This window comes from Rhinolophus ferrumequinum, chromosome 2, assembly GCF_004115265.2.
Source record: "Rhinolophus ferrumequinum isolate MPI-CBG mRhiFer1 chromosome 2, mRhiFer1_v1.p, whole genome shotgun sequence".
NCBI classification, from domain to species: Eukaryota; Metazoa; Chordata; class Mammalia; order Chiroptera; family Rhinolophidae; genus Rhinolophus; species Rhinolophus ferrumequinum.
In genome coordinates this window covers 104,785,624-104,813,290 of record NC_046285.1, presented here as the reverse complement: position 1 = coordinate 104,813,290, position 27,667 = coordinate 104,785,624, and the positions used below count along the sequence as shown (strand labels likewise).

General features: G+C 38.7%; 1 protein-coding gene across 2 annotated transcripts in view; it reads left to right on the top strand.

Annotated features, from left to right (window-relative positions):
- Positions 1–27,667, top strand: part of DSCAM (DS cell adhesion molecule) — a 640,159-nt gene that overhangs the window by 391,927 nt on the left and 220,565 nt on the right. For both annotated transcript variants that reach the window (XM_033091571.1, XM_033091562.1), the window contains exons 7-8: positions 1,232–1,528; positions 2,275–2,550. In XM_033091571.1, the coding sequence (XP_032947462.1) occupies positions 1,232–1,528; positions 2,275–2,550 (573 nt within the window). The remainder of the gene's footprint in view (positions 1–1,231; positions 1,529–2,274; positions 2,551–27,667) is intronic.

Here is a 27,667-nt window from a genome sequence, read left to right as displayed (position 1 = left end):
AGGAAATAACAGTAGTGAGTCCTATAATATGAAATAAATTTATTTGGAAAACTTGGTTGACACCTGAACTGCAAAAATGTGAAGGAGAATCCAAGTATACCATAAAAATAACTAGACATTCCCCCAAAAAAGGAAAAAAATTAAAAAAACATACTGTGACCAAAAGTCAAAAGATAAAATAGGCAATAGAAACAGATCCTCAGAGCATCCAGACATTAGAATTAGCAGACAAAAACTTTAAAGCTGCTATTTGAAATATGTTCAATAACTTAAAGGAAAATTTGTGCATAATTAATGAACACATGGGAAGACCAGCAGAAAAGTGAAAACTATAAAAAGGAACCAATAAGAAAAAAAATCACTATATTGGCTTTAATGGAAAATTGGAGAAGGAAGAAGAAAGGATCAGTGAACTTGAAGGTATATTAAAACAAATTATCCAATCTGAAGCACAGAGAGAAAGAAAACTTCAAAGAAAATTAGCAGAGTCTCAGTGATATGTGGGACTTTTATCCTATGTTCTGATATACATATAATTGGAGGCCCAGAAAATTAGGAGACAGAGAATGTGGAAGAAAAATATTTGAAGAAATAATGGCCACAATTTACCAAAATTTTGTATAAAAAATAAACTTACAGATCCAAGAAACTCAGCAACCCCAAGAAGAATAAATACAAAGAGAAAATCACATGCAAGCACAAGCAGTCAAGTTGCTGAACACCAAAGGTAAATAGAAAATCATATAATTCTGAGGAAGGAAAAATATTACACAAAGGGAGCTATCAAAGCAAATGATAAATGACTCCTCATCAGGTATTTTGGAGTACAGTAAACAATTGAGCAACATCTTTAAAATGTTGGACAGGATTTAAAAAAAAAAAAACCCTGTCAATCTAGACTTCTATTTCTATCAAAAATAGTCTTTACAAATTAAGGCAAATTAAAGGCATTTTCAATTAAAAAAAAAAAAAGCTCAAACAATGTGATGCCAGAAAACCTGCACATTAAGAAATGGTAAATGACCTCATTCAACATGAAAGAAATGACCTAACATTAAAACTCAGGTCTGTAGGCATAAACAGCAGGATAAATGGTAAATATGTTAGTAAACTCTGAGCAAAATTGTTTTTTTCTCTTGTAATTTCTTTAAACAACTGACAAATTCATGTACTTGGAAGTTGTTTAATTATTTGTATGTGCCACTTCCTTCCATAATTTGTCTTCCTGCAGATGGAACTCCCAAAATTATTTCTGCCTTTAGTGAAAAGGTGGTGAGTCCAGCAGAACCAGTTTCCCTCATGTGCAATGTGAAGGGAACTCCATTGCCCACAATCACGTGGACCCTGGACGACGACCCCATTCTCAAGGGTGGCAGTCACCGCATCAGCCAGATGATCACATCAGAGGGGAACGTGGTCAGCTACCTGAACATCTCCAGCTCTCAGGTCCGGGATGGGGGCGTCTACCGCTGCACTGCCAATAACTCGGCCGGAGTCGTCTTGTACCAGGCTCGAATAAACGTAAGAGGTGCTTGTCAAATCAGCTCCTCAAAAAAACACACATAACCCATTGTAGTGGAGAAGAAGGTTTCTGCATGCACTGAGCTGGGTCTTGGAATGTCCAAACGGATTAACAGTTCCTTCCCATTGCCTACCCCTTCCTTACTACTCAAGAATGGCACTGATGGGCATAATCTTGGAAATGGCATTTCAGTTTCTTTAGTCAGCTTGTTCTCCTGTTTTACTCTTAGATGTGTCCACTTGATCGTCCCTCTGCTGGTTTATGCTCTGCATGCTCTTTCCTTCCTCCTCTTCTTCTGTTCTACTACATTCATGGTAAACCTTCATGGACATGGTATTTTAACTTACATTCATGGTGCAACATGGCATAACCTCCATCTTCATAATCTATTTTACAGAGAGAGTTAAACAATTAAATTGCTACCAGTGTTTTCACTGAAAGAGCATGCTTATTCAGTGCAGGCTAGTTATTTTTATGGACTAAATTACATTTTTTCATATAATAATAAAAATTTTTAATAGAAGTAGTCGATAATGAAAGTATTTAACATTCATTCAATTCATTTGAAAGTTAAGAAACTAAAGGAAAAAATGTTTTCGAGAAAATGCCAAATGCAGAGAAATTTGTTTAATTGAAAACAATGTCCTTACATGAAAATAATCTACATTTTCAACTCAAAGAAAAGTGTACCCATTTCCTCACATAAGATGTACCCTTAAATTATTTTCAAGAGTTTCTTTGTGTCTCTCCAGGGCCTGCAAGTATTCGACCAATGAAAAATATCACAGCAATAGCAGGACGGGACACATACATTCACTGTCGTGTGATTGGCTATCCATATTACTCCATCAAATGGTATAAGAATTCTAACCTGCTTCCTTTTAACCATCGCCAAGTGGCGTTTGAGAACAATGGAACTCTAAAACTCTCAGATGTGCAAAAGGAAGTTGACGAGGGAGAGTACACGTGCAACGTTCTGGTTCAACCACAACTCTCCACCAGCCAGAGTGTCCATGTGACAGTCAAAGGTAAGGCTGGTCCCCTCTCTGTCCCCACACAGCACATTATTATTTAGTGTAACCATTTCTCTGCACCATTTCACTGCACCAATGATTAGGAGTGGGAGAATCTAAGAATCTGCATATTTAGAATAAGATAGGCTATCCCTTAGTTATAAAGACTGAGAAATGACGGAGTACACGACATGTTCTGTTCTCTTTATGACTGCATTTTCACAAGACCTGTGGTCGGTACAGCTTTCTTTGCGTGCAGAGTTTTGGCTTGGTGTTCCAGAGGACGTGTGTTGTTCGTATTAATGAAGAAAAAAAGAAATACACCATTGACTTGATGATATAGTGGTCTGATGCATAATTCTAAAATATGTATCTTTCTTTTTCTAAAAAAAAAAAAAATTGAAATTAAAATATTTATGTCTATTTATCCAAAGGCCACACTTCTGGCAATTTTTCCAAAAGAAATAATCTTAAAAACAGATGAAGGCCAATACATAAAGAAGTTCATTTCATTCATCATTCATAGTGGTCAAATATTAGACATAAATGAAATATTTAGCACTAGAATACGTACTTTTAAAATGTAATTTTGAGACCCCAGGGGATCCCTGAAACCATTTTAGGGGGTTGGCAAGAAGACAACCATTTTCATTATAATACTAAAATGTTATTTGCCTTTCTTATTGTTTCAACATTTGCACAGATGCATAAAAGTAATTGTGGGTAAGACTGCTGGGGCCTTAGCATGAATCCCAGTAATGACACCAAAATGTGCTAGTAGTCATTGTATTATTAACCATCATACACAGTCAGTTTTTTTTTTTAAACCAGTTTCATTTAAGGACATTTGATAAAGCCAGAAAATAATAATTTTTATAAATCTTGACCCTTGAATTCATGTCATTTTTAATGTTCTGTGTTTTGTGTAACAAAATAGGAAAAATGCACAAAGCATGTCTGCTGCCTACTGAGCAGGAGGGTTGTCTCAAAGCAAAGTACCTGTGTGCTTGCTTAAGCAAAAAGCTCAACGAGCCACTGTTTAAAAAAAAGATGGAGCTCACCTTTAGGACTCATGAACTCAAGGGCCATTTAAATCATTTACTTTTATTCTCTTTTTTTTTGTTGTTCTTAATTTTTTTATTAAAGTGCACAAAACAAGGTAATAGTTAGACATTTATCATTTATATCCCTCATAAAGTGATAATGCCCTCCCCTCTGACATCGCATACAGCCATTACATTTCCACTGTCTCTATTTTCTATGCTGTACTTCAATTCTTGTGACTATATATATATATATATATATATATATATATATATATATATATACAAATATATATAAAATTATAGTTGACATTCATTATTGTTCAGCTTCAGCTTCAGGTGCACAGTGCAGTGATCAGGCATCTACACCATCCCTGAGGTGGTCTCCCTAATGAGACAAGTGTCCATCGGATACCCTACAAAATCTTTACAACATTATTGACTACATTCCCCAACCTGACTTTTGTATCCTCATGGCCATCTTGTGGTTACCGTTTGTACTTTCTTTCTTTTTTTTTTTTTTTGGGGGGGGGGTTTGACAATTTTTTTTTTAATTTTATTTTTTAAATTTATTGGGGTGACAATTGTTAGTAAAATTACATAGATTTCAGGTGTGCAATTCTGTATCACATCATCCATAAATCACACTGTGTGTTCACCACCCAGAGTCAGCTCCCCTTCCATCTTTCTAATCCCCTCACTTTCTCCCTCATCCCCACCCCTCCCTCATCTAGTTTTTCCTCTATACCTCTATACCTCAGTTTTTCCTCTATATCTCTGAGGCTGTTTCTGATTAGTTTGTTCATTTATTCTTTTCTTTAGATTCCACATATAAGTGAAAACATATGGTATTTGTCTTTCTCTGTCTGACTTATTTCACTTAGTATAATGTTTTCTAGGTCCATCCATATTGTTGCAGATGGTAAGATTTCATTCTTCTTTATGGCTGCATAATACTCCATTGTATAAATGTACCACAGTTTCTTAATCCAGTCCTCTACCGATGGGCATTTCGGTTGTTTCCATGCCTTGACTATTGTGTATAGTCCTGCAATAAACATAGGGGTGCATAAATTTTTTTGAATTAAAGTTTTGGATTCCTTGGAAACCTAGGAGTGGAATTGCTGGGTCATAAGTTAGTTCCATTTTCAGTTTTTTAAGATACCTCCATACTGATTTCCATAGTGGCTGCACCAATCTGCAATCCCACCAAGAGTACACAAGGGTTCCTTTTCCTCCACATCCTCGCCAGCACTTGTTTGTTGATTTATTGATGATAGCCATTTTGACTGGGGTGAGGTGGTATCTCATTGTGGTTTTTATTTGCATTTCTCTAATGATTTGTGAGGTTGAGCATTTTTTCACATGTCTGTTTGCCATCTGTATGTCCTTTTTAGAAAAATGTCTCTTCATGTCCTCTGCCCATTTTTTAATTTGGTTGTTTGTTTTTTTGGAGTTGAGTTGAGTTTTTTTAATAAATTTTGGATATTAACCCCTTATCAGATATATCATTGACAAATATCTTCTCCCATTCAGTAGGATCCCTTTTTGTTTTATTGATGGTTTCCTTTGCTGTGAAAAAACTTTTTGTTTGATGGAATCCCACATGTTTATTTTTTCCTCTTACTTCCCTTGCCCGAGGGGATATATCAATAAAAATCTTACTCCAGGTAATGTCTGTAAACTTTCTTCTTATATATTCTTCTAGGAGTTTTATGTTTTCAGGTCTTACTTAAATGTACTTAATCCATTTTGAATTTATTCTTGTATATGGTATAAGGAGGTGGTCCAGCTTCATTTTTTTGCATGTGTCTGTCCACGTTTCCCAGCACCATTTATTGAATAGGCTCTCTTTACCCCAGTGTAAATTCTTGCTTCCATTGTCATAGATTAAATGACCATATAGGTATGGATTTATTTCTGGGCTCTCTATTCTGTTCCATTGATCTATGTGTCTGTTTTTATGCCAGTACCATGCTGTTTTGATTACTATAGCTTTGTAGTATAATTTGATGTCAGGTATTGTGATACCTCCCCTTTTGTTCTTATTTCTCAAGATTGCTGAGGCTATCCGGGGTCTTTTATGGTCCCATATAAATTTTAGGATTATGTGTTCTATTTCTGTGAAAAACGTCCGTGGTAGTTTGATAGGAATTGCATTGAATCTGTATATTGCCTTAGGCAGTATGGACATTTTAACGATATTAATTCTTCCTATCCATGAACATGGTATGTGTTTCCATCTATTTGTATCTTCTTTAATTTCTCTCTTCAGTGTCTTATAATTTTCTGAGTACAGGTCATTTACTTTTTTGGTTAAATTTATTCCTAGGTACTTTTAGTCTTTGAAGCAATTGTAAATGGGGCTGTTTTCTTAATTTCTTCTTCTGATATTTTATTATTGGTATATACAAATGCAACTTATTTCTGAATATTAATTTTGTATACTATTACTTTACTAAATTCATTTATCAGTTCTAATAGTTTTTTGGTGGAGTCTTTAGGGTTCTCTATATATAGTATCATGTCATCTGCATGTAATGACAATTTTACTTCCTCCTTATCAATTTTGATGCCTTTTATTTTTTGTTTCTTTTCTGATTGCTGTTGCTAGAACTTCCAGAACTATGTTGAATAGAAGTGGAAAATGTGGGCAACCTTGCCTTTTTCCTGATCTTAAGGGGAATGATCTTAGCTTTCCCCATTGAGTATGATGTTAGCTGTGGGTTTATCATATGTGGCCTTTATTATGTTGAGATATGGTCCCTCTATTCCCACTTTCTTAAGAGTTTTTATCATAAATAACTGCTGGATTTCGTGAAATGCTTTTTCTGCATCTATTGATATGATCGTATGATTTTTATTTTTCATTTTGTTAATGTGGTGTATCACATTAATTGATTTGTGGATGTTGAACCAACTTTGCAGACCAGGAATGAATCCCACTTGATCATGGAGTATGATCTTTTTAATGTATTGCTGAATTCTGTTTGCTAATATTTTGTTGAGGATTTTTGCATGTATGTTCATTAGGGATATCGGCCTGTAGTTTTCTTCTTTGTAATGTCTTTGTCTGATTTTGGGATCAGGGTAATAGTGGCCTCATAGAAAGTGTTTGGGAGCCTTCCCTTCTTTTGAATTTTTGGAATAATTTGAGAATAGGTGATAATTCTTTTTCAAATGTTTTGTAAAATTCAAAACATTCTATGACTATAAAGTCATCTGGTCCAGGGCTTTTGTTTGTTGGGAGCTTGTTGATTACTGATTCAATTTCCTTGGTAGTAATCACTCTATTCAGGTTTTCTGTTTCTTCTTGAGTTAGCCTTGGAAGGTTGCATGCTTCTAGAAAACTGTCCATTTCTTCCAGATTGTCTAATTTGTTGGCATATAGTTGCATATAGTAATTTCTTAAATTTTTTTTGTATTTCTGTGATGTCTGTTGGCACTTCTCCTCTTTCGTGTATGATTTTATTTATTTGGGTCTTCTCTCTCTCTCTTTTTTTTTTTTTTTTTTTTTTTTTTGATGAGTTACGCTAAAGATTTGTTGATTTTGTTTATCTTCTCGAAAAAATGGTTCTGGGATTCATTGATCTTTTGGATTGTTATTTTGTCCTTTATTTCATTTATTTATTCTCTGACCTTTATGATCTCCCTCCTTGTACTCCCTTTGGGCTTATTTTGCTGTTCTTTTTCCAGGTCATTTAAGTGTAAGGATCAACTAATGATTTGTGATTTTTCTTGATTCTTTAGGTAGGCCTGCATTGCTATGAATTTCCCTCTTAGGACTGATTTCACTGCATCCCATAGATTTTGGGTCATTGTGTTTTCATTTTCATTTGTCTTGAGATATCTTTTGACTTTTTCTTTGATCTCATTGTTGACCCATTCATTATTTAAAAACATGTTATTCAGCCTCCATGTGTGTGTGTGTCTTCCAGTTTTTTTTTCTGTAATTGATTTCTAATTTCATAGTGCTGTGGTCAGAGAAGACAATTTGTATGATTTCAATTTTCTTAAATTTATCGAGACTTGTTTTGTAGCCTAGCATGTGGTCCATCTTGGAAAATGTTCCATGTGGACTTGAGAAGAATGTGTATTCTGGAGCTTTGGGGTGAAATGCTCTGAAAATATCGATTAAATCCAAGTGGTCCAATGTGTCATTTAAGGCCGTTATTTCCATATTGATTTTCTGTCTGGAAGACCTGTCCCTTGTTGTCAGAGGTGTGTGGAAATCCCCTACTATGATAGTGTTACTGTTGATCTCTGTCTTTATGTCAGTCAATATCTGTTTTATATATTTAGGTGCTCCTTTGTTGGGGTCATAGATGTTTACTAGAGTTATGTCCTCTTGTTGGACCAATCCCTTTATTACTATGTAGTGCCCATCTTTGTCTTTTAATATATTCTTCATTTTAAAGTCTATTCTGTCAGATGTAAGTATTGCTACTCCAGCATTTTTCTCATTTCCATTTGCATGAAATATCTTACTCCAACCCTTCACTTTCAGCCTGTGTGTGTCTTTTGATCTGAGGTGATTCTCTAGTATGCAGCATGTGGAAGGGTTTTGTTTTCTTATCCACTCAGCCACTCTATGTCTTTTGATTGGAACATTTAATCCATTTACATTTAAAGTGATTATTGATAGGTACATAGTTATTGCTATTTTGTTATTTGTAGTTAGATTGTTTTCATCTTTCCTCTGCTTACAGAAGCCCTTTTAACATTTCCTGCACTTCTGGATTGGTGGTAATGTAGTCCATTAGCTTATTCTTTTCTGGAAAGCTCTTCATCTCTCCTTCAATTTTAAATGATAGCCTTGCTGGATAAAGCATTCTAGGTTGCAGGCCTTCATTTTTTTTTTTATCACTTTGAATACCTTCTGCCACTCCCTTCTGGGCTGCATAGCTTCTGTAGAAAAATCATTTGATAGTCATATAGGAGTTCCATTGTATGTAACCCACTGTCTTTTCTTCCTGCTTTTAGGATTCTCTCTTTGTCTTTGAACTTTGCCATTGTAACTATAGTGTGTCTTGGTGTGGGCCTGTTTGGGTTCATCCTGGTTGGAACTCTCTGCACTTCCTGTGCTTGTATGTCAGTTTCCTTCACCAGGTTAAGGAAGTTTTCGGTCATTATTACTTCAAATATGTTCTCGATCCCTTGCTCCCTCTGTTCCCCTTCTGGTATTCCTATGATGCACATGTTGTTGCACTTGATGTTATCCCAGAGGTCTCTTAAACCATCTTCATTGTTTTTTATTCTTTTTTTCTTTTTGTTGTTCCGCTTGTGTGATCTCTGCTAACTTGTCTTCTAATTCGTGATTCGATCCTCTGCCTCATTTAACCTGAGGGAAATTCCTTCAAGTGCGTTCTTTATTTCAGTTATTGTATTCTTTACTTCTAACTGGTTGTTCTTTATGATTTCTCTATCCTTCCTTATGTCATCACTAAGCTCCTTAAACATTCTTATCATCAGTGATCTGAACTCTGTCTCTGATAAGTTGGGTACCTCTATTTTGTTTAGTTCCAGTTCTTGAGGTTTCTTCTGCTCTTTTATTTGGGACATGTTTCTTTGTTTCCCCATTCTGGCTGACTCTCTGTGTTTGCTTCAATGTATTAGGTAGATCCCCTAGGGTTCTTGGTCTTTGCTGGGTGAATTTATGTAGTATGTGTCCTTCATATTTGACTTGCAGCACTTCCTTATTCTCTTGTGCATGTGCTCCAAAGGTGACCCTTGTGTTGTGTATATTGTCCTGTTAAAGTTGAGCTTTAATTGTTTTTGGCTTGTCAGTAGGTGAGATTGCTTCCTAGGCTGTCTAGTTGTGAGCATTAGCTATGCCCTCAGTGGATGAGCTGCTGCGTGAGGGTTGACGACCCAGATAAGGCTTGGCCCCTATGAACTCTTGTGACTGTAGAGAATTCCCTCTGTGTGTGTCACTTGTAGGTCAAGCCTAGTAATACTCTGGTTTGGTCTGGAGTTGGCCTATGGGTATGTTGTAGGCCCCTGGTGTAGGGTAATTTCAGAACAAAACAAATGAAGAAGCACAACAACAACAACAAAGAAAAAAACAAGTATACTCTCATGTAAAAACAACTGATAACCCACACTCAACTCAGGCAAAATTATCAAAAATACAAACAAATATATCAATACAGAAAAATGGTAAGAGGGAGGAAAAGTAAGGCAAGGAAGATAAAAAAAGAAAAAAAAAGAAAGAGAGAAAGGAGAGAGAGAGAGAGAGAGAGAGAGAGAGAGAGAGAGAGAGAGAGAGAGAGAGATTGAAAGAGAGACAGTAATAATATATGCTAAAAATGATAGTAGTACAAAAAAAAGAAAAAAAGAAAAAAACCAGCGCCAGTCTTGACTTAAGCCCACCAGGTTGTCCTCTGTTGTACAAAGAGTCCTCTACGTCTTGTGCAGGCAGATCTGGCCATCTGGCGCCCAGAGTAACCCTGGCACTGCAGTTCTATATGAGTGGGGCTATGAGGTGTGGTTGGTAGTTTCTACAAATCAGTGCAGTTTCTGCTCTCGCCTGCACATATGCGCGCTGAGAGCACCACAACCAGCCACTGGGACGTGGGCTTCTTCCCTGTGCACAGGTCTCCTGAGTCTTAGGGCATTTCTTCCGTTGGGGGGTGTGGAGGGCTTGAGATTTCTGAGCTGATGAAAGCCCAGAGCTGCCTCTGCCCCTTGCGGTTAACCCCTGTATGTATCTCTGCAGCTGTAATTGTCCTGCTGCAGCAGCGGCCCAGGAAAGGTGGAGGGGAAAGGAGGTGTCTGCCGTCTCTCAGCCCAGCAGTGTCACACTCTTCCCAGCCTCTTCCCTAGGTTACAGTTGCAAAGCAGCTTTTTCAAGGTCCTGAGCACTACGGCTCCTCTGTAATCTGACACTACTCTTCAGTTCAGGGACCAGCTTGAGTCTCTGGAAAGGGAGCAGGTAGGATTGGGAGACTGGGGGGAGGGGCGCAGGTATGGTGTTTACTTCCTTTGTCCAACCTAGGGCCTTGCTGGAGGTCTCAGCTGAGGTTACTGCTTCAAACGCTGGATATGCTGCTCTCTCGGCAGGAGGGATCAACTGTGAGACACAGGGAAAGAGCCCACCTCCTGGCTCTTGTGGTCTCTGTTCTGTCCTGGTACCCCCTGTGTCTCTGCAGCCGTGGATGCGGGCCACCTCTCCCCCCGTCTCCCTTCCCTCTTCCCCTGCTCGCTCAGTTTGCCTACCTTCAAGTAATTGTTGTACGAGCCTCGTAGCTGTTCTGTGTGATGAGCAGAAAGTCCTTTGATGGGTTATAGATGTTCAATTTGTGGTAAGTTCGGAGAACTCAAGAAGACCACCTCTTTGCCCCCTTCCCATAACGTCACTTGACTTTTATTATTAATAATTCCCATAGCAGCATAAATCAGTGCATTAATCTTATCCCTTTAATTTTAAGTGACAGAAACCAACTCAAACTAGCTTATGCCTGAAAGGAAAATTTGTTGGCTCTTATAACTTATAATATATGATTTTAGGAAACAATTTGATCAAATAGTTTTATTTTCAGGAGTTTTTTTCTTTTAAGCATATATTATGCAATGTAAACCTTTTTGGTTCCTATGCAAGGACTGCCACATGAAAGAAGGAGGATAATCATTTTGTGTACTCTTTCATTATAGCTGTCTGCTGAGAAATGGCTGGTGAGTGGGGCTGTTGTTGGGATTTGTGATTTGCAGCATTTAACAGGGTGCTCAGGGAAGGGTTCCTTGAGAAGGTGGGATTTGAGAAAGGACATAAAGATAGAAGATGGTATCAGATAGCCAAACAGATATCCAGGGACAGAACATTCTAGGCAAAGAGAACCGATAGAACAAAACCAGTCAGAAGTGTGTCTCTGAAAGCAAATGGTAGAGAGGCTGGTGAGGCTGGGCCAGAGTGAATGGGGGGGAAATTATTGGGGGTGGGGTCAGAATCGGGGAGTGATTTCATGTAGGACCTAATACTCCCAGGCTTGGGTGATAAGTACTCTGAGTAGATGGAAGGATTTATCAGATGAATGTAAGCAGAAGTCACATGGCCTGACTTAGGTTTTAAAATGGTACCTCTTAATTCTGTGTGGAGAATTATGATAAAGGGCAAGAAGGGAAAAGCAGGTGAGCTAACCCAAAGCTAACCCAGGTGAGAGGCGGAGGGGCTCGAACCAGGGAGATGGCAGTGGAGGTGGCGAGTGGAACGCAGACACTGGGTGTATTTTTAAGGTCTATTCAATAGGATTGCCTAATGGATTGGGTGTGGGTGAGAGAGAAATAAAGATGGAAGGATGACTCCGAAATTCGGGTGAGCAACGGAAGGCGCTGTGTTGCCATTAACAGGGCAAAAGATGCAGTGAAACAGTTTAAGGGGAGAAACTCCAAATCTGGCTTTTGATGTGTGGAGGTTGAAATATACCTTAGACAAACAAGTGGATCCATTAAGTAAGATGTTGAATACGTGAGCAAGTGAAATGTGCTTATATGCAGATCTTGAGACAGCAGGAATAGAAGGTGTGTAAAGTCATAGATCGTTGGCAAGGTCACTGGGCTAGGTGACACCATGCGGGCACTTTGGGGACTCACTGCAGACTGCAGCTTCATGCAGATCGCCTTCTCACTCCCTTAGTCAGACTCACGTTAAAATCTATTCACCAAATATCTGACGGTAAGATCTGACAAAAAATGCAAGCAAGGACTGCTTGACACTTCAATTTGCCTCTACATTTTCTAGGTTAGATGAATCAATGTGTTGGCTGTGACCCTATTTATTGTGAAGTTTAGGAACCTAAATTAAACCAGCTTAACAGCAAGTGCAAAGTGTGTTGGGGAGATATGGATGGAGATTCAAGGTGTATTAAACCAACCTTCCGGAGGGGCTGAGATAGGGTAGGTCACAGGGGAGGCCTGGTCTAGACCCTTGATTACCATCTGGACCTTCTCCCTGTGTTTTTGGTGCTTCCCTCAGCTCATCCGTTTAGTTCCCTCAGAGCAACTTCTCCATATGGTGGGTAAATTGGCCCTGGATATCTCTGGACTCACATGCCCACTACCTACTGTGGAAAAGAAAAGGTCTCTGCCCTGACAATTGCACATAGGAGAGTCCTAGGGAGGGACTCTTGTGGCTCTGTGTGGGCCAGCAGCTCACTCCTGACCAGTCACTAGGGCCAGAACCATGAGGTGCCAGATAAGCTTCATGCCAGGGAGAAGACCGCGTTATGCAAAGAAGAAGAAAAATGAAAAAAAAACAGACAGTGCAGGCTGATTGTGAATTAAAATATGAACAGGCCTGATAGCGACTTCAGAATGTGTGTTCACTTTACTTATTAAAATGTGCTCAATAAAGAAAGGCTCCTGAGCCAGTCAATGCCTCTGAAAATAGATTCTATCCAATGGCTAAGAATTGTCCCTAACAAAAACCAACCCCGGAGGATAAGAACCATATTAGTCAGTGGAAGCCAAGCAAAGACCATTGGTGGGGTGGGAGGTTTGGAGAGGAGGCCAAGTGGAAGGAAGGTGTCAGGGGTGGCAGTCAGAATAAGAGAGACAAAGAGAGCAGAATGGCCTCCAGACACGCGTTTATATTGAAACTGAAGGATCCCCATGAAACTTACAGTCAAGCAAGCACGAGCCATCCATCCCTGGTGACAGATTAGCTCACTGCACGGACTCCATCGTCTGAGTATGTCACACACCAACAAAACTGTGGGAACATTTTAACAGTGGGCTTGCCAAGAAGCTGGGGGATATGGAACTTGCTTTAAACACACGAGTACAGTTAGTGTTCATTAGATGTAAAGTAATTTCTTGGGCATGTGTCTGGGCAGAGGAGAGAGCATATACATTTTTTAATCATTATTTGAAAACATGTCTTCTTCTATTTTAAGGAGCATCTTATAAACTAAATACAATTGTTGACTATCAGTACTGTAAGGTAGCCGACCTTGTTTTTATTTAATTTCATCTTTTCTGTGTAGACAAATGAACCTGTATACACGGAAAGAGGACATTGCAGGCTGGGTGGATAGGATGTACCCTGCCTTCACCTGTGCAGGACTTCTCAGATGAAAACTAATAAATTCTGGATTCTCATATGTCAGCATAGGGCATCTTTTTGTTATATTCACATGCATTTCACCCTAGCAAAGATATGTAAAGAAATTTGATTTAAAATACCACTTTCGTTTCTTGCTTAGGATGACTTCTAGATTTCAATGTACAGTAACAATTACATGCCATTAACAATTTTAGCCTTTGCTTAGATGTCATCAGAAAGGTCATAACCAAATTGACTTCTGAACATTTGAATTTGAATTTTAAAGTGTTTTGAAATGAAATATATAAATTAAATCATCCTCCCATGGTCGAAATTGTAGTCCATCAAAGCTTTTAAAAATTAATAAATTTTGCTGTTTTCAATTATGATAGTGATTATAAGAGGAGAGATAAGTGAGCAACTGAGTGATGGGAAAAGACTGGGCCTGTTGACTCCCTGTGGATCGGGATTGCAAGATATTCTTCTTATTTTATTCATATGAACACACCTCCGTTACCTTTCTGGTTAGACTACACAGTGATTAGTTTATTCAGATAATCTTAGAAGAGCCAATACAAAGCCTTGAAAGTTGGCTGCCTTTGGAAGTGGACCAATAATGCTGGAAACTGTGAAACCAAATGATTTTTATATTGTTTCCTGGAGGCTCATCTTTAACATTGAACAGAGTTGCGTGCGTGTGTGTGCACACACGTGTGCACATTTAGATGACATTTGGAAACAGTACTATTACCCAGTCATGTCGTTTTTGGTACTAGTCATGGCCCTTTGCTTATTTTGTAGCATGACTTGGAAATTTTGAGAAAAACTCAGAGATTAATATAAATATTAAGTTGGTTCAAAAGGTAATTGAGGTTTAAAAGGTTAAAAATAATTTCAAAAATTGCAATTACTTTAGCACCAACCTAATAACATGTTATAATAACTATTGATAATGGCCAAAACTTAAGCAGTTCTGAAATATATTAACCAACCAGAAATGCAATTTTGCTGCTTTCAAACATGTGGAGAAATAAGTCAAAATCCCTTCTTTTACTTCCTTTCAAGAAGCAGTGTTATATTTAACACATTCCAAAGCTTTTTCTTTCTCATGTTAGGTGCCACATTGAACTTGAATAGTGACTAATTGAATTTTCTAATTTCTAGGGACCGACACTGCCAGGAAAGTTAATTGGCTGCTAGATAAAAATGTCACCTTCTATTTATATTTATATTAAACTTTATAGTTTACACAACACTTTCATATGTGTAGCCTTAATTAATACCCACAGTAACTCTGTAATGTAGATAAAACATAACCAGAAAAACAGAATAAGAAAGAGCAGGAGATTTGCTCAACATTATCCAGTAACATCTTCAGGACTCAAATACACACCCTCAGATTCCAGTGCAACCTCATGGTGTGTTTTAGAAAAGTGATTCACATTGCAGTGGGAAGCCTAAGTAAGGAGAAACTAAGGCAGAGAACCCAGGAAGAAAGCTTTTTAAAAAGTAAAGAAAGGAGATTATTTTAAAAGTAAGAGCATGAGATATTAAGGGCCTAATTTAAGAGACAGAATTAGTTAAGTTGGAAAGATGAAAAGGAAGGGCTGGATTTGGTCAGCGAGAGTAGCTAAAACCCCAAGATGACTCCTCAAGTTCTGGTCTGGATGAGGGAGAGGGAAATCTAAAATATTAGTGGTTTGGGAAGGTCTTATGAAGGGTAGGGTTCGATACAAAGTGTTATGGACCATCATTCTGGATTCAGACTACGGGGACTTTGAATTATGGATTTTGAGGGCGAAAAACTGGTGAGGAGAGATATTGAAAGTGAGAGTGGGCAAGAGTGTCTCAGAAGAATCAAGCTTTCCAAATTATATTTTATGGGTTTTTAAAGTTAATGTTTGCCAATCGGAAGATGAAATGCTGATGCCAGAAATGAGATGAGAACAACCACAAACATTAGCTCTTTCATATTTTATTTCAATTTTATATTTGTAGCACTTTCCCGTTCTAATTTAAGACAAATTTGTATTATGTCCTCCTATAAATCGAAGGAAGAATTAATTGTCATTGACGGTCTTTCTGACTCTTAAGGATGTGAGCCTTTGTGTTCTGTAGACTCGCACGGACAAGAGTCTACACGATTTGACATCAAAATTCTGCTCCCGCCACAGCTTTCTATTACACGGTGCATTTTGTCTGTCACCATCACATCCTTGCAGTGTTGCTGTTGGTGCCATTGGGGAAGTGAATGCGAGATTTCAAACGGTACTGACAGTGCGTCTGCTCTCTACCCGTCTCTACTTGAGTGGCCCGGAATGCCACCTTCTAATGACATCATTCTTCAAGGGTTCCTGACAGCCAATGTCCCTCGGCCCAGCAGAGGTACAGCTCTGTGCACCGAAACAACCGTGGCGGGGTCACCCACTCCTACTTTCTGACAAGTGCTCATTGGCTGTTCCAACCGAAGCAGCATCAACTTCTACCGGGTTGCAAACTCAACTGTCAGGGATGAAGAGTCTTTCCTTCTTTATCATTTTCACTTTCTTACACTCTCACTGTCTAGCTACTGGTGTCATTTACAATATTGGTTATAGGAAACATGGCCTTTCAAGGTTGTTTTTCTCTTGTAGAAGCCTTATTGAAGTTGAACCTGCTTAATTTAAGGTCCTGGTTGCTGGGGTCTTCTGTGGCCATACATTTCAGTCATTTGTCATTGTTTTACTGATTTTCAACAATCACTTAGGGCATGTATAGTTTCTAATATGAATAATATGGGAGAAAATAGATCTAGTAGGGGAACATAAAAGAAATGCATTAAATGTGCAACCCCTTTGTGGCAATTTCTGATTTCAATTGGAAATGTAAACTCTCTTTGTTAATTTACTATCCCAATGTGAAAAAAAGAAGGCTGATTAAGTGAGGAACGTTCACTCTCTCTTCTTTCTAAACTACCAAAGAAGCAATCATGTTTAAATGTGCTTCCATGGCTGCATTTGCTCACCTGACCCGAGAATTCATGCTCCAAGCAGCCACAGAAGGGAGGGTCTTAACTTCCCGTTAAGTTCCCAGAACTGAGCTCCAGTCTCAGCTCGCAAGCTATCCTTCAGGCAGGTTTGTCCTGGAGGCAGAATCCTGGTAATTCCTCCGTCATTCCCGAAAAGGAAGCTGACGCTGTTCTCCAAGGAAACTTTATGAATATATTTTTTAGAAAAAAATCTCAAATTGGTTTTCTCTCAATGGTGAGTATCTTTTCCAAGACTGTTTCTTGTCTCTTTGCCTTTGATTGTCCTTACTGGGACCTTGATTAAGATGTTTCTGAGCTCATGGGAGATACATTCCTACGTGTGTTTTCTGTGTTTATGTTTATGTTTCCACGGGCCACATTGAGGTCGTCAGCACACATTGAGGGTTGTAGATGTAGAAGTGGGTGTCCAATTTCTTTCTCTAAATATTGGGTCAGCTTTCCTAATACCATTTATTGAAAGGCCCATGCTTCCCAGTCTTCTCCATATACCAAGATACCATAGTGGTGTGGTTAGAGACAATTTTAGTTCTGTGAAATGTATCGAAGCTTTGCTCTACAGACATTTCATTTTAAAAAGTGTTCGTTTTTCTTATATTATCTGGCATAAATTTCTTATGTATGTTCAATTAAATTTAATATTACATGTGGGGACAGAGCCCCAGAGAACAGTTTCCAGGCTCTCGACCTCACGTGGAAAGGTGCTGGCTCGGGTAGTAGATGGCCATCAGCTGTGACTAGTTGGCCATTAGCTGTAATCAGTTAGCCATTAACCACTAATATAACTGCTGTGGCTATGCTAGCAAGCGTGGATTGCAGCTAGCAAGGTTGGTTGGTTGGCAGAGAAGCAGACGGCAGATTGCAGCTAACAAGTGGAGTGGTTGGTTGGCAGAGAAGCAGACGGCAGTTTGCGGGTCGTGTGGCTCCTGCTTCCTGTGTCTCCAACCCAGCCACCAGCGAGACTATAGTGGTATGACTCCCCTACCTATGGCTTCATGGGTATTCCTTTTTGGCCTCACCACGTCCTGTGTTCTGGTGTGGAGAGCGGGACCAGAGACCCTGCATGACACTATGTCTCATATCTAGCTTTTTAAAATTCCCTTCGTTGATCAGTTATTAAGCTGGGTGTTAATAGTACCACGTATAATTGTTGATTTTCCCATTTTCTGCTATAATCTCTGATTTTTTTGGTCTTGAATTATCTACTATATGATTTAAAAATTACTCTTCTTGCCATCTCTGTTTCACATTTCCTTGGTAGATCTTTTCCCATTTCTGGAACTCTTGCTTTTCTGTAGTCTTTGTTTTATGAACAGAAATTCTAATGAATTCTAAACTTGTTCACATTTTTAAATGTTAAAGAAACTACTTAGTTCAACATAATGTGATTGTAGCTATAAAGCACCTTCCATAAAAAGCACCTTGAAGAAACATCTCCTATTACTGAAACTAGAATCACCTCAAGAGACCACACAGTTCCTTCCACCATATTCTATTGCAGGCATCTGGTTGGCAATAATATAGGTGACCCATTTTTCTTGAAAGCGCCTTGAAAGAAGATGCTGTCATGCTTTTCAGAGTTAGTTTTAGTGTATTACACACCCCAATCCCAAATAGTTTGTCTTTTTCTTCTTTATGTCTAATTTACATCTTTCCAGCTGATGAAAATAATGGTTCCCATTTCTCTTCCTTATCATTCTACATCATGCCTTAAGGGTTTTTTCCTCCTTGAAATATTTTAATTGTATTTTCTCTCATGAACATAATTGGTAATTTTAAACAATTTCGGGGGGGGGTGTTATTTTTTTGTTACCTTTCTACTTATGTGGTCATATTTATGACTTTACAGTTCTCACAATCTGGCAGTCCAAAATGCCTCATTTAAAAATCATTGTAGAAGAGTTAGCTACTCTTATCCCAGATTTATTCCAAAGTTACACTATTTTATGTCAAGTATGCTACTCTATTATCTGCTATTATGCTTTTGAACCCTATAGTTTAGGCCTCACCTACTGGAAACCCTTTATCCAGTGTAGCAGTGTGTGTATGTGCTTGAGTATTTATACATATATGTTTTGCTTTATTTCTGCCATGCTTTCTTGTATTTCTGAGTCAAGCCTTTTGGGACTTCTTGAATTCTAATTCTGCTGTTAGCACTGAATTCTTCCTCGGTTTAGTTCTAGTTGACATATATTTACTGAACTTGTGAATATGCATAACTCCATAATGAAGATAAAGACAAAATTTCAGTTCTGGACACTAGCTGAACTTGGAACAGCTAAATGAGTAAAAACACACAAACACAGACTTTTTTAAGATAATGAACAGCAGTCTTACAATTAAACTTTCAAACTATTTTTTCCTTGCTTCTACCATCCCTTTTCTGTCCTGTAGGAGATTAGGAAGATACTGGTAATCATGTACAGAGAATTCTTATTAAAAGAGAACCCTTCACACATGATACTTCTCCTCTGGTTGTAATTCCAAATGAATAAATGCAACATGGATGGGTGGAGTACACAGAGGCAATGTTATAAAAAGACCAGGTTTTGTTATTAATAGTATATATATTTTTTCTTTGGGTGAAGCAAACTGTTGCAGGTTGGCTCCTCAGGAAACAGTGTCTGAGAGAGAATTTAGTGTACAGGATGTTTAGCAAGGAGGCACTAATCACTACCACCTGTGAAGGGAGGGCGAGGAAAAGGAACTGGCTCAGGGAGAAGATGAGTTGTAAGGCAGGCTGATGGCAACCTCCTCTAACCCCATGTGGAGCTCTGCAGCAAGCATGGCCCTTCAGAGCTGTCCTGGCTTGGGCATAATTGACCCCCTTGTCAGTCATTGGATGTAGGCCACCACAGAAAGGGCCTGTCGTAGGTGGGGTGGATCTCTGCAGCTGGGACAATTTTTGAAGTGGCCATATGATAATTGAAGAATGTCACCTGACATCACCTCCAGAATCTGGGACACATGTCCTTTCTGAAAATGGAATCTAAGCTATGTGTCTTCGTGTACATCAACTCCCACTGGTTACGTGGATGTCAAACAGCTATAGATGTACACCTTAAACACCTTCAAGTAAGAATATTTTTTTACTAAATTGCTCCCACTTTCTGTATGACATTAGTCCAATATTTCAAATAAGAAATGAAATCTATCACAGTAGCATAATTAGACTCTACCTTTGTCGTAAAAACAACTTTTAGCTCAAACAATCTCTTCAGCTCTTTGATTTCTTGAACTTATCCAGGTAACATCTGTGCATCTACTGTTAATGAGATCAAGTAATAATAGGATGTCTCTGCCGACAAGATGTGGGGGTCCGTGGGAGGACCTACAGACAAGTAACTAGAAGACACAGCAGGAGGTAGTCAGTGTCTTAAGAGAGAAGCAACACGGCACAAACAGAAAACATGTTGACTGGCTAGGAGAGCGGAGGACAGACAAATACGAAAAATACCGATTTCAATACAACACCATCGAAGAAATATGCAGGAGGTGTGTTAAAAGCAGAAAATATAGACATCTAGCCAATTCTGGGGGTGAGGGGTGTGGGAAGTCTAGAATCATAAATAGGTTTCCAGAAGAAACTGAGTTGAGTTCCAAAGGGGTCTGGAGCCTGAAAAGGTGTCCAAAAACAGAAAATAGGTAAAGTGAGTTTTCATCCTATAAGATGATAGTGGTGAGAATGGGGCCAGAGTCAGACATATGGACAGAAATAAGGACAATGTGTAGTCCCTCACGTTCAGAGCCAATATGGCTGAAACAAAGGACACGCATTGCATGTAGACACACTGTGTGAGTTGGCAGTGACAGGTATCAGATCTTGTCGCATATGATGCCTCCTACTTGAACCTGAAGGCAGCGAAGTCATTGAAGCCTTGGGCCATGCTCCCACAGTGTTTGGGGGAAATTAATCAGGCTGAGGTTTATAACATGGATGGCAGTGCAGAAAGGTTAAAAAAAAAAAAAAGGAAGACCAGTTAGGATACAACTGAAAAAGTTTTTAATAAAAGGTGATAGTTGTGTGTTTGGGGGAAAAAGATCCAGACACAGGGGATATTGAGAAGTGAGGTAGGCAAGACATAGCAACCCACTGGACGTGGTTGAAGATGAAGGGAAATGAACACCTGGGAACACTCGTGTTACTCTGTGCTTCATGCATCTGAGAGCTTTTGGTAGCACTAATAGAAATAGGGAACTAAAGATGACGTTTAGATGAAGGCAGAACATGATATGTTTGGTTTGGAATTTGAGATCCTTCTCAGACATCAAGATGAAGATATCAGCAGACAACTGAACAAGCAGACGTGAAGCTTGATAAGGAGTTTACTGGCCTTGTGGGTAAGATCTCAGGGAAATGGAGGAAGGAGGCTAGGCCAGGCACCGAGCAATGCTTCCATTAGTATGTGGACAGTAAGGGCACACAAGATCCATTTAAATTGCTGAACTACTTATTTAAGGATTTCAATCTCTTCCATAACTTGTATGAATTTTTCAAATGAGTAAGCCACCCACCCTCATCCTCTCTTTGCCACGGGATGTGTGAACTCTTATAAAAAACACTTGTCTATGTTATATAAATACCATTCAGGAAGCAGGGATGATGACAACATGTAGTATTCCTGAGAATATGTTATTGGGCCATTTAATTAACTTAGGAATAATTTCAAATCATATTTACCACATAAATACTATATAGTTTAGTTCTAATAATTGAAAAAAACCTTACACCTCATTGGCCATATTGGAACCTTTATTAAATAATTTTACATAGGAAAAATAACATGCATTTAAAAATAATACCACCATCAACAAAGTGAAAAGACAAACTACAGATTGGGAAAAAATATTTGCAAACCATATATCCAATAGAGGGTTAATATCTAAACTATATAATCAACCCATTCAACTCAATAGCAAAATAAATAAATAATTCAATTTAAAAATGGGCAAAGGATCTGAACAGACATTTTTCCAAAGAAGATAAATAAATGACTAACAGGTACATGAAAATAGGCTCACTGTCATTAGTCATTAGAGAAATGCAAATTAAAACTGTAATGAGATATCTCCTCATCCCTGTTAGAATGGTCATCATCAAAAAGATAAGAAATAATGAATGCTGGCGAGAATGTGGAGAGAAGGGAACCCTTGTGCACTGCTGGTGGGAATGTAAATTAATGCAGCCACTATGGAAAACAGTATGGAGGTTCCTCAAAAAATTAAAAATAGAACTACCTTATGATCCAGCAATTACACTTCTGGGAATATATCCAAAGGAAATTAAAATACTCAACAAGATACCTGTAGTCCTGTTTTCATCGCAGCATTATTCATAATAGCCAAGATATGGAAACCACCTAAGTGTCCATGGAAGGATGAATGGATAAAGAAAATGTGATATAGATATTTATATACCTACACACATACAGAGGGTCCCCAAAAAATGTATACACATTTTAAGAAAAGAAAAAGACTGTTATTAAAATCATAATACTTAATATATACTGATAACAAAAGATAGCTACAAGTCATGTGTATATATTTTTTTGGCACCCCTGGTATACATACAAACATATATGCACACACATCCATCCATGCACACACAATATGGTACTACTCAGCCATAAAAAATGAGGAAATCTTACCATTTGTGACGACATGGAAGGATAAGTGAGACACATCAGACAGAGAAAGGCAAATACCGTATGATCTCACTTATATGCGACATCTAGAAAACATCAAATGCATAGAAAAAGAGATCAAAGATGTGGTTGCCCGAGGCAAGGAAAAGGGGGAGGAGGACTCGGAGGCAGGGAGTCAAAAGGCACCAACTTCTGGTTATCAAATAAGTGAGTACTATAGACGTCATGCCCAACACGGTGACCACAGGTAACTGCCTGTTTGATACACAGGAAAGCTGTTAAAAGAGTCAGTCCCAGGAGTTCTCCTCACAAGGAGAAAATTTTCATTTTATTTATTTACTTATTTTTTCTTGTACCTATATGAGATGATGGTTGCTAACTAAGCCTATTGTGGTCTTCACATCATGATACATGTCAATCAAACCATCATGCTGTACGCCTTAAACTTGTACAGTGATGGACATCAGTTATTTCTCAATAAAACTGGAAAGAAATTAAATCTTGGAAAATCAAAAAAAAGAAAAAAAAAAAGTCCTTCCAGTCCATTGGAAGAACTTCAGTGTAATCTGGAGAAAGATGAATCCCAGTCGTATGTACAGCAGGTAGTGTTCTGATATTACCCGCCACATGTGGGTAATGTGGGTTCAGACATGCAGATACTGCAGATTGTCGGTGCTCGTCTCCAGAGAGAATTATGAAATTTCTTCTTTATGAATTTGGTTTCCCGTGTGGTTTTCTTTTGTTTTTAATTATTATAAACAGTCCTTTAAGTCATGGCACTTTCCTTGAACCTGGGAGTTTCAGAAATGGGAGCAAATATGGATGACTTGGTCCTGCTGTTGTTTTCTGTTCCTAAGAGAAAATGTTTCTTCACGTTAGAATTTGGCCCAAACTGAGTCATCTCTGAAACTCCAGTTTACTGTTTTTTCTGTTTTTTCTTATGATGCCTGTCTTAAAACATCACTAAGCCAAACAGGAATTCTTCTTGTTTCAACAAGCCTTAAATAATTCGTTTTATTTGGAAATTTGGAAATTTCTCTAAATGTATGCGACTCTCCCTCTTAACTCAGCCATGGAATTTAAATGTGGTCTTTCCAGTCTAGGTCGAGAGAAACATATATAGGTTAAACATGTTTTATTTTTTGATTTCTTGCACAATTTGGGCTGTGACAAATATGCCCAAGCCACAACTCCCTAAAGGAACCTTAGAGAGAGACCCTGCAAGTTGTCCCCCCATGTCACAGGGACAATGCCTACTCCTTCCCACCCAGCAGCAGCCAGAGAACATCCTCTGGCTCACTCCTGCCTGCTTCCCAGGTCAGTGTTTGGGTGTCAGTTAATATCAGTTCATATAGAACCCCAAGGGGAGCTTAGAGCAAGGGATTGAGAGGGCTTCCGAAGGAGCTCACATTGCTGTGGATACGAGTAGCCATTGTTTCAGTCAGCACCTGCAGGCTCCCACAACGCCCTCTTACCCTACATCATGCCCTCCTGAATGTCAACCTCATGCCCTTCCCTCCTCTGGCAGACAGGACCAGCAGCCTCATTCGTGTTGAGCAGCTATGGCTGCTGCTGGCCTGTTAGTCACCCTGTTCAGTGCAACAAGCTCACCTAGCAATTCAGAGTTGGCACAGATGGCCATAGCTGAATAAGCAAGGACAGGTCTTGACTTTATCTCCCCAATTTGCCCTACCAGTAGGGGGAGAGATGGCTCATGGGAACCACTAGTTACAAGTGCTGGGCCCCTAGGCTATAATCAGACCACGAAATGGAGCCCTATCAGCTCATCCTTGTTATGTCCTGGATGCATCTCCCTTTCTACTCATAACTTCAGGATTGTCTAACTTTGTGAGTATAAACACAATTTCATCATTACCTCTAAAAGATATTTTTTAAAACTATTATGCAATTAAGATATATAAGACACTACTTATTCCACTAGTTGTGAGAAATAGAATAGATAAACTCGATACATCTTCTGCATCTTATGTCACTTCTTAAAGAGAAAGACTTTCCAAAGATCACTAGACTCACGTGAGTCATCCTGTGATATGTCCCATCGGAGAATCTTCAACCACAGGCTCTGGAGTGGATGGAGGAAGACTTAAATTGTGTTCTGTCAACGGAGTAGAGAACTATATCACATAGGGTCGGAGATCTACAGTTTGGGCGTCTAAAGTATGTTGTAAAGTAACAGAATGGGATAACTAGCCAGTCTTATGGGCGGAAAGACCCCTGTGTGATGTGTCTCATGCATAAATCACACATGTTCATGAGCCTCACGGTTTTAGAGTCACAGTTTGCATCTCAATGGACATCACAGAGCTTTAAGCTTATGCTGGTTCTGCGCATGTCCAGTGGGCATACGGGCACCTAAGATGGCTGTGTCATTAGGACCAACTTTCAGAAATCGACCATGGGTTTTGCATTTCCATACGGGCAGGATTAGCAGATGCAATTTTTGGAGGCTCCCTGAAGCAGGTAAGATGTGGAACAAAAAGAAAACTTAAAGAATGAGAAGAAAAAGCTTGTGAGAAAGAATGGAGCGAGGGCGTTGGATGAGAAAAGGATCTGAGAAGATGAAAGTACGCATTGCCGTAAGTCAGAAGACTTGGGCTTGAGGCAGGCAGGCACTTTGAACAGAAAGCAACGAAGAGCTGTCAACCTGAGAATTGTGTGGTGGCCATGGGGTTAAATTACCATCAGAAGAGAGATGACAAGATGTGGAGCTGAGGAAATAAATGATACGTGGCAATGGAAGGAGAGCCTCCGTATGTCTCAATATCCACACAAAAATTTGATTTTTGCCCAGTGAACGATGAGCCTTGGGACATAAAACAAAGTTACAAAGAGGAAAGCTGGAACGATGCTGATCGAGCAACCGCTATGTACCCCTTGGCTCTAGGCTGCTGTGTTACAGAAAGCCCTTCCCCAACATTCTCATGAATTGTCTTTCATTATCACCATTTTATTCACAAAGAAATAGAATCATAGAGTTAAAGAAACTGGATGAAGAAAATGTTGCTCATTCCCCAGGATTGACTGACACCCAACCCACATCCCTTTCAATAAGTCACATTCCTCTTTGGGGGGAAATTTGGAAAAACGGTTTTTTTCTCCTACAAAGAATATACAATTAATTTTTGAGGGACAAGGCACAGAAAGATGTTAGCCTGACTTAATGTTCTTGTTAAGGGTTTAGAAAGAATATGAGTCTAAATTAATATTTGGCAGCATTCAATGGTTCTGAACTGCCTCGGAGAAAGGAACTTCATGGGGAATGAAATAAACAGACCTGGTAATAAGTGACATTTAGCAGATATTTGTGTGCTTTCGGGTAAGAAGGTTATGTCAAAACCTGTTGCAGGCCCCATTCAGAATTTCTGCTCCTGTTACAGTACAAGCTTCCACTGTCAACCAGATTCAGAGAATTTACCTTAAAAGGGGATGGAATGAACCAGAAGTAAGCATTGTGTCTCCGACAAGAGATTTGGCTTTACCAAAATCACTACAGGAGTTCTTTGAATCACTTGCTTTACTGTGTGCCTCCCATTTTGTATCTTATGAATGAAAATAAAAGATTTGGAGCACTTTAAAATTTTTTTAGCATGTTATACAGCAGGCTTGTGATTCATATCTGAAGCAAGGGAGACGGTATGTAGTGAGGAGAGAATTGACGTGATGGACAAGTAGGTCTTTTGATTTAATTTGCATTTAAAAAAGTGCATCCTCATGTAATGTGAGCAAAACAAGCAAGAAACCTGATTTTGACATTATTCTGAGAAAATGACTTTTCCCTCTAAATTCTTCCTTTCATCATGAAAATTTTTTATTTTAATTATTTGGATAGGGTATTTTTGTTTTTTTTGTAAATAGGTTTCAAAACATTTTAGCTATATCTTTTTTTCCATTTAATACAGTAACTATAACTTAGGACTCAGAGTGTTAACTAAGTACTACGATTCTGTATGAATTGTAAAACAGCTGGCTATTAAGGGTCCCGGCACAAAAATGTCCCCGACCGCTGTGTGGGTTGCGTTCCTATGTCTACACATCATAGTTTGAGCCTAGTTTCTCAGTCCCCTTAGTTTGCCGACTGTGGCTTCTCACTGATCCCTCATCAGTAGGCCTGTATTCGCAGCATCTGGTGAGGACCAAGAAGTGAGATAACTAGGAGTGTGGTAACAGTTTAAAATATGGGCAAAACATGGGATTTTTCTTTGAATGACATGCATGGGGCAACCTTCATTTTCAGCAATGTGACTTTATGGCTAAAGTTTCTGAAATTTACTTCTATAGCTGTAAATATATTCCTTGGAATTCTATAACCCAATGAATTATGGATATTTTGAAATTATGGAAAGCATGGTTTGCTTTTGTTTTCTTTTTTTTAACTGTGATTTCTTTGTAGCTACTTCTTGCCTCTGTTCTTGAAAAATAGTATGCATGTTCCTGTTCTCTATACTTTCTTCTTCTGTAAGGACACATGCTTATATTTAATAATTATTGACAGCCTGTACCCTACATATTTTTTTCTCACTAAATAGGTAAAAAATATGCTATGTGTTATCTAGCTTTCTTGATTTGGGAAATAGAAAGTAAGTCTTTATATATTTCTTCTCCTTATTATAACTGATAAGAGACATGGAGTTCTTTTGCTTGCCCAGTAATCTTTCAGCTTAACTGTTTTTTTTTTTGTTTTTGGGGTCTTTTTTGCTCATCTTAAAGACTTAGGAAATAGAGCCAGTACTAAGAAACCAGTTCAGGTCCATGTGAAAATTTGTGAACATCTGTGCTAACACATTCACTTTTCACAGCAGCACTTCTTGTTTTACAATTAAGGAAACTGAGGCACAAAGGGAATCGAGACTTTAGTAGCACAGCTGGACTAAACCCAGGTCGCCCGGCTCCAAAGTTTTCATCTTCAAAATATGACCTGCAATTCAGATAACGAGCATCAAACCAACAGTGGGTGTGAGGTCGTCTGAGTAGACGTCTGACAACCAGGTTTCTGTGTGTGAGAAGCCAAAGAAGAGGAAATGTAGTTATTTTTTTATTAAAAATGGAAGTTTATTAAGTGTTAATAATACTTACATGTATAGTAAACATTTAGGCCACTTGGGACAGGATTTCGAGCACCTTTGTGCTTAAGACGGAGCTTTCCCCATCTGATGCCAACAGAGTGCAATCAGAGCATCCTGCCACTTGGTCTTCCTGCCAGTGCCAGGTAGAACCTCATCTTGAGATCTTCTCTTAGCATCAGGTCCACTCATTGCAGACCCAAAGCTCTAACTTTACATTGAGAATCCACAGCAGTTTTCACATTGAATGCACTTGTCAGTATCTTATACTACTTTTGTTTGTTTATTTCTCTGGTAAG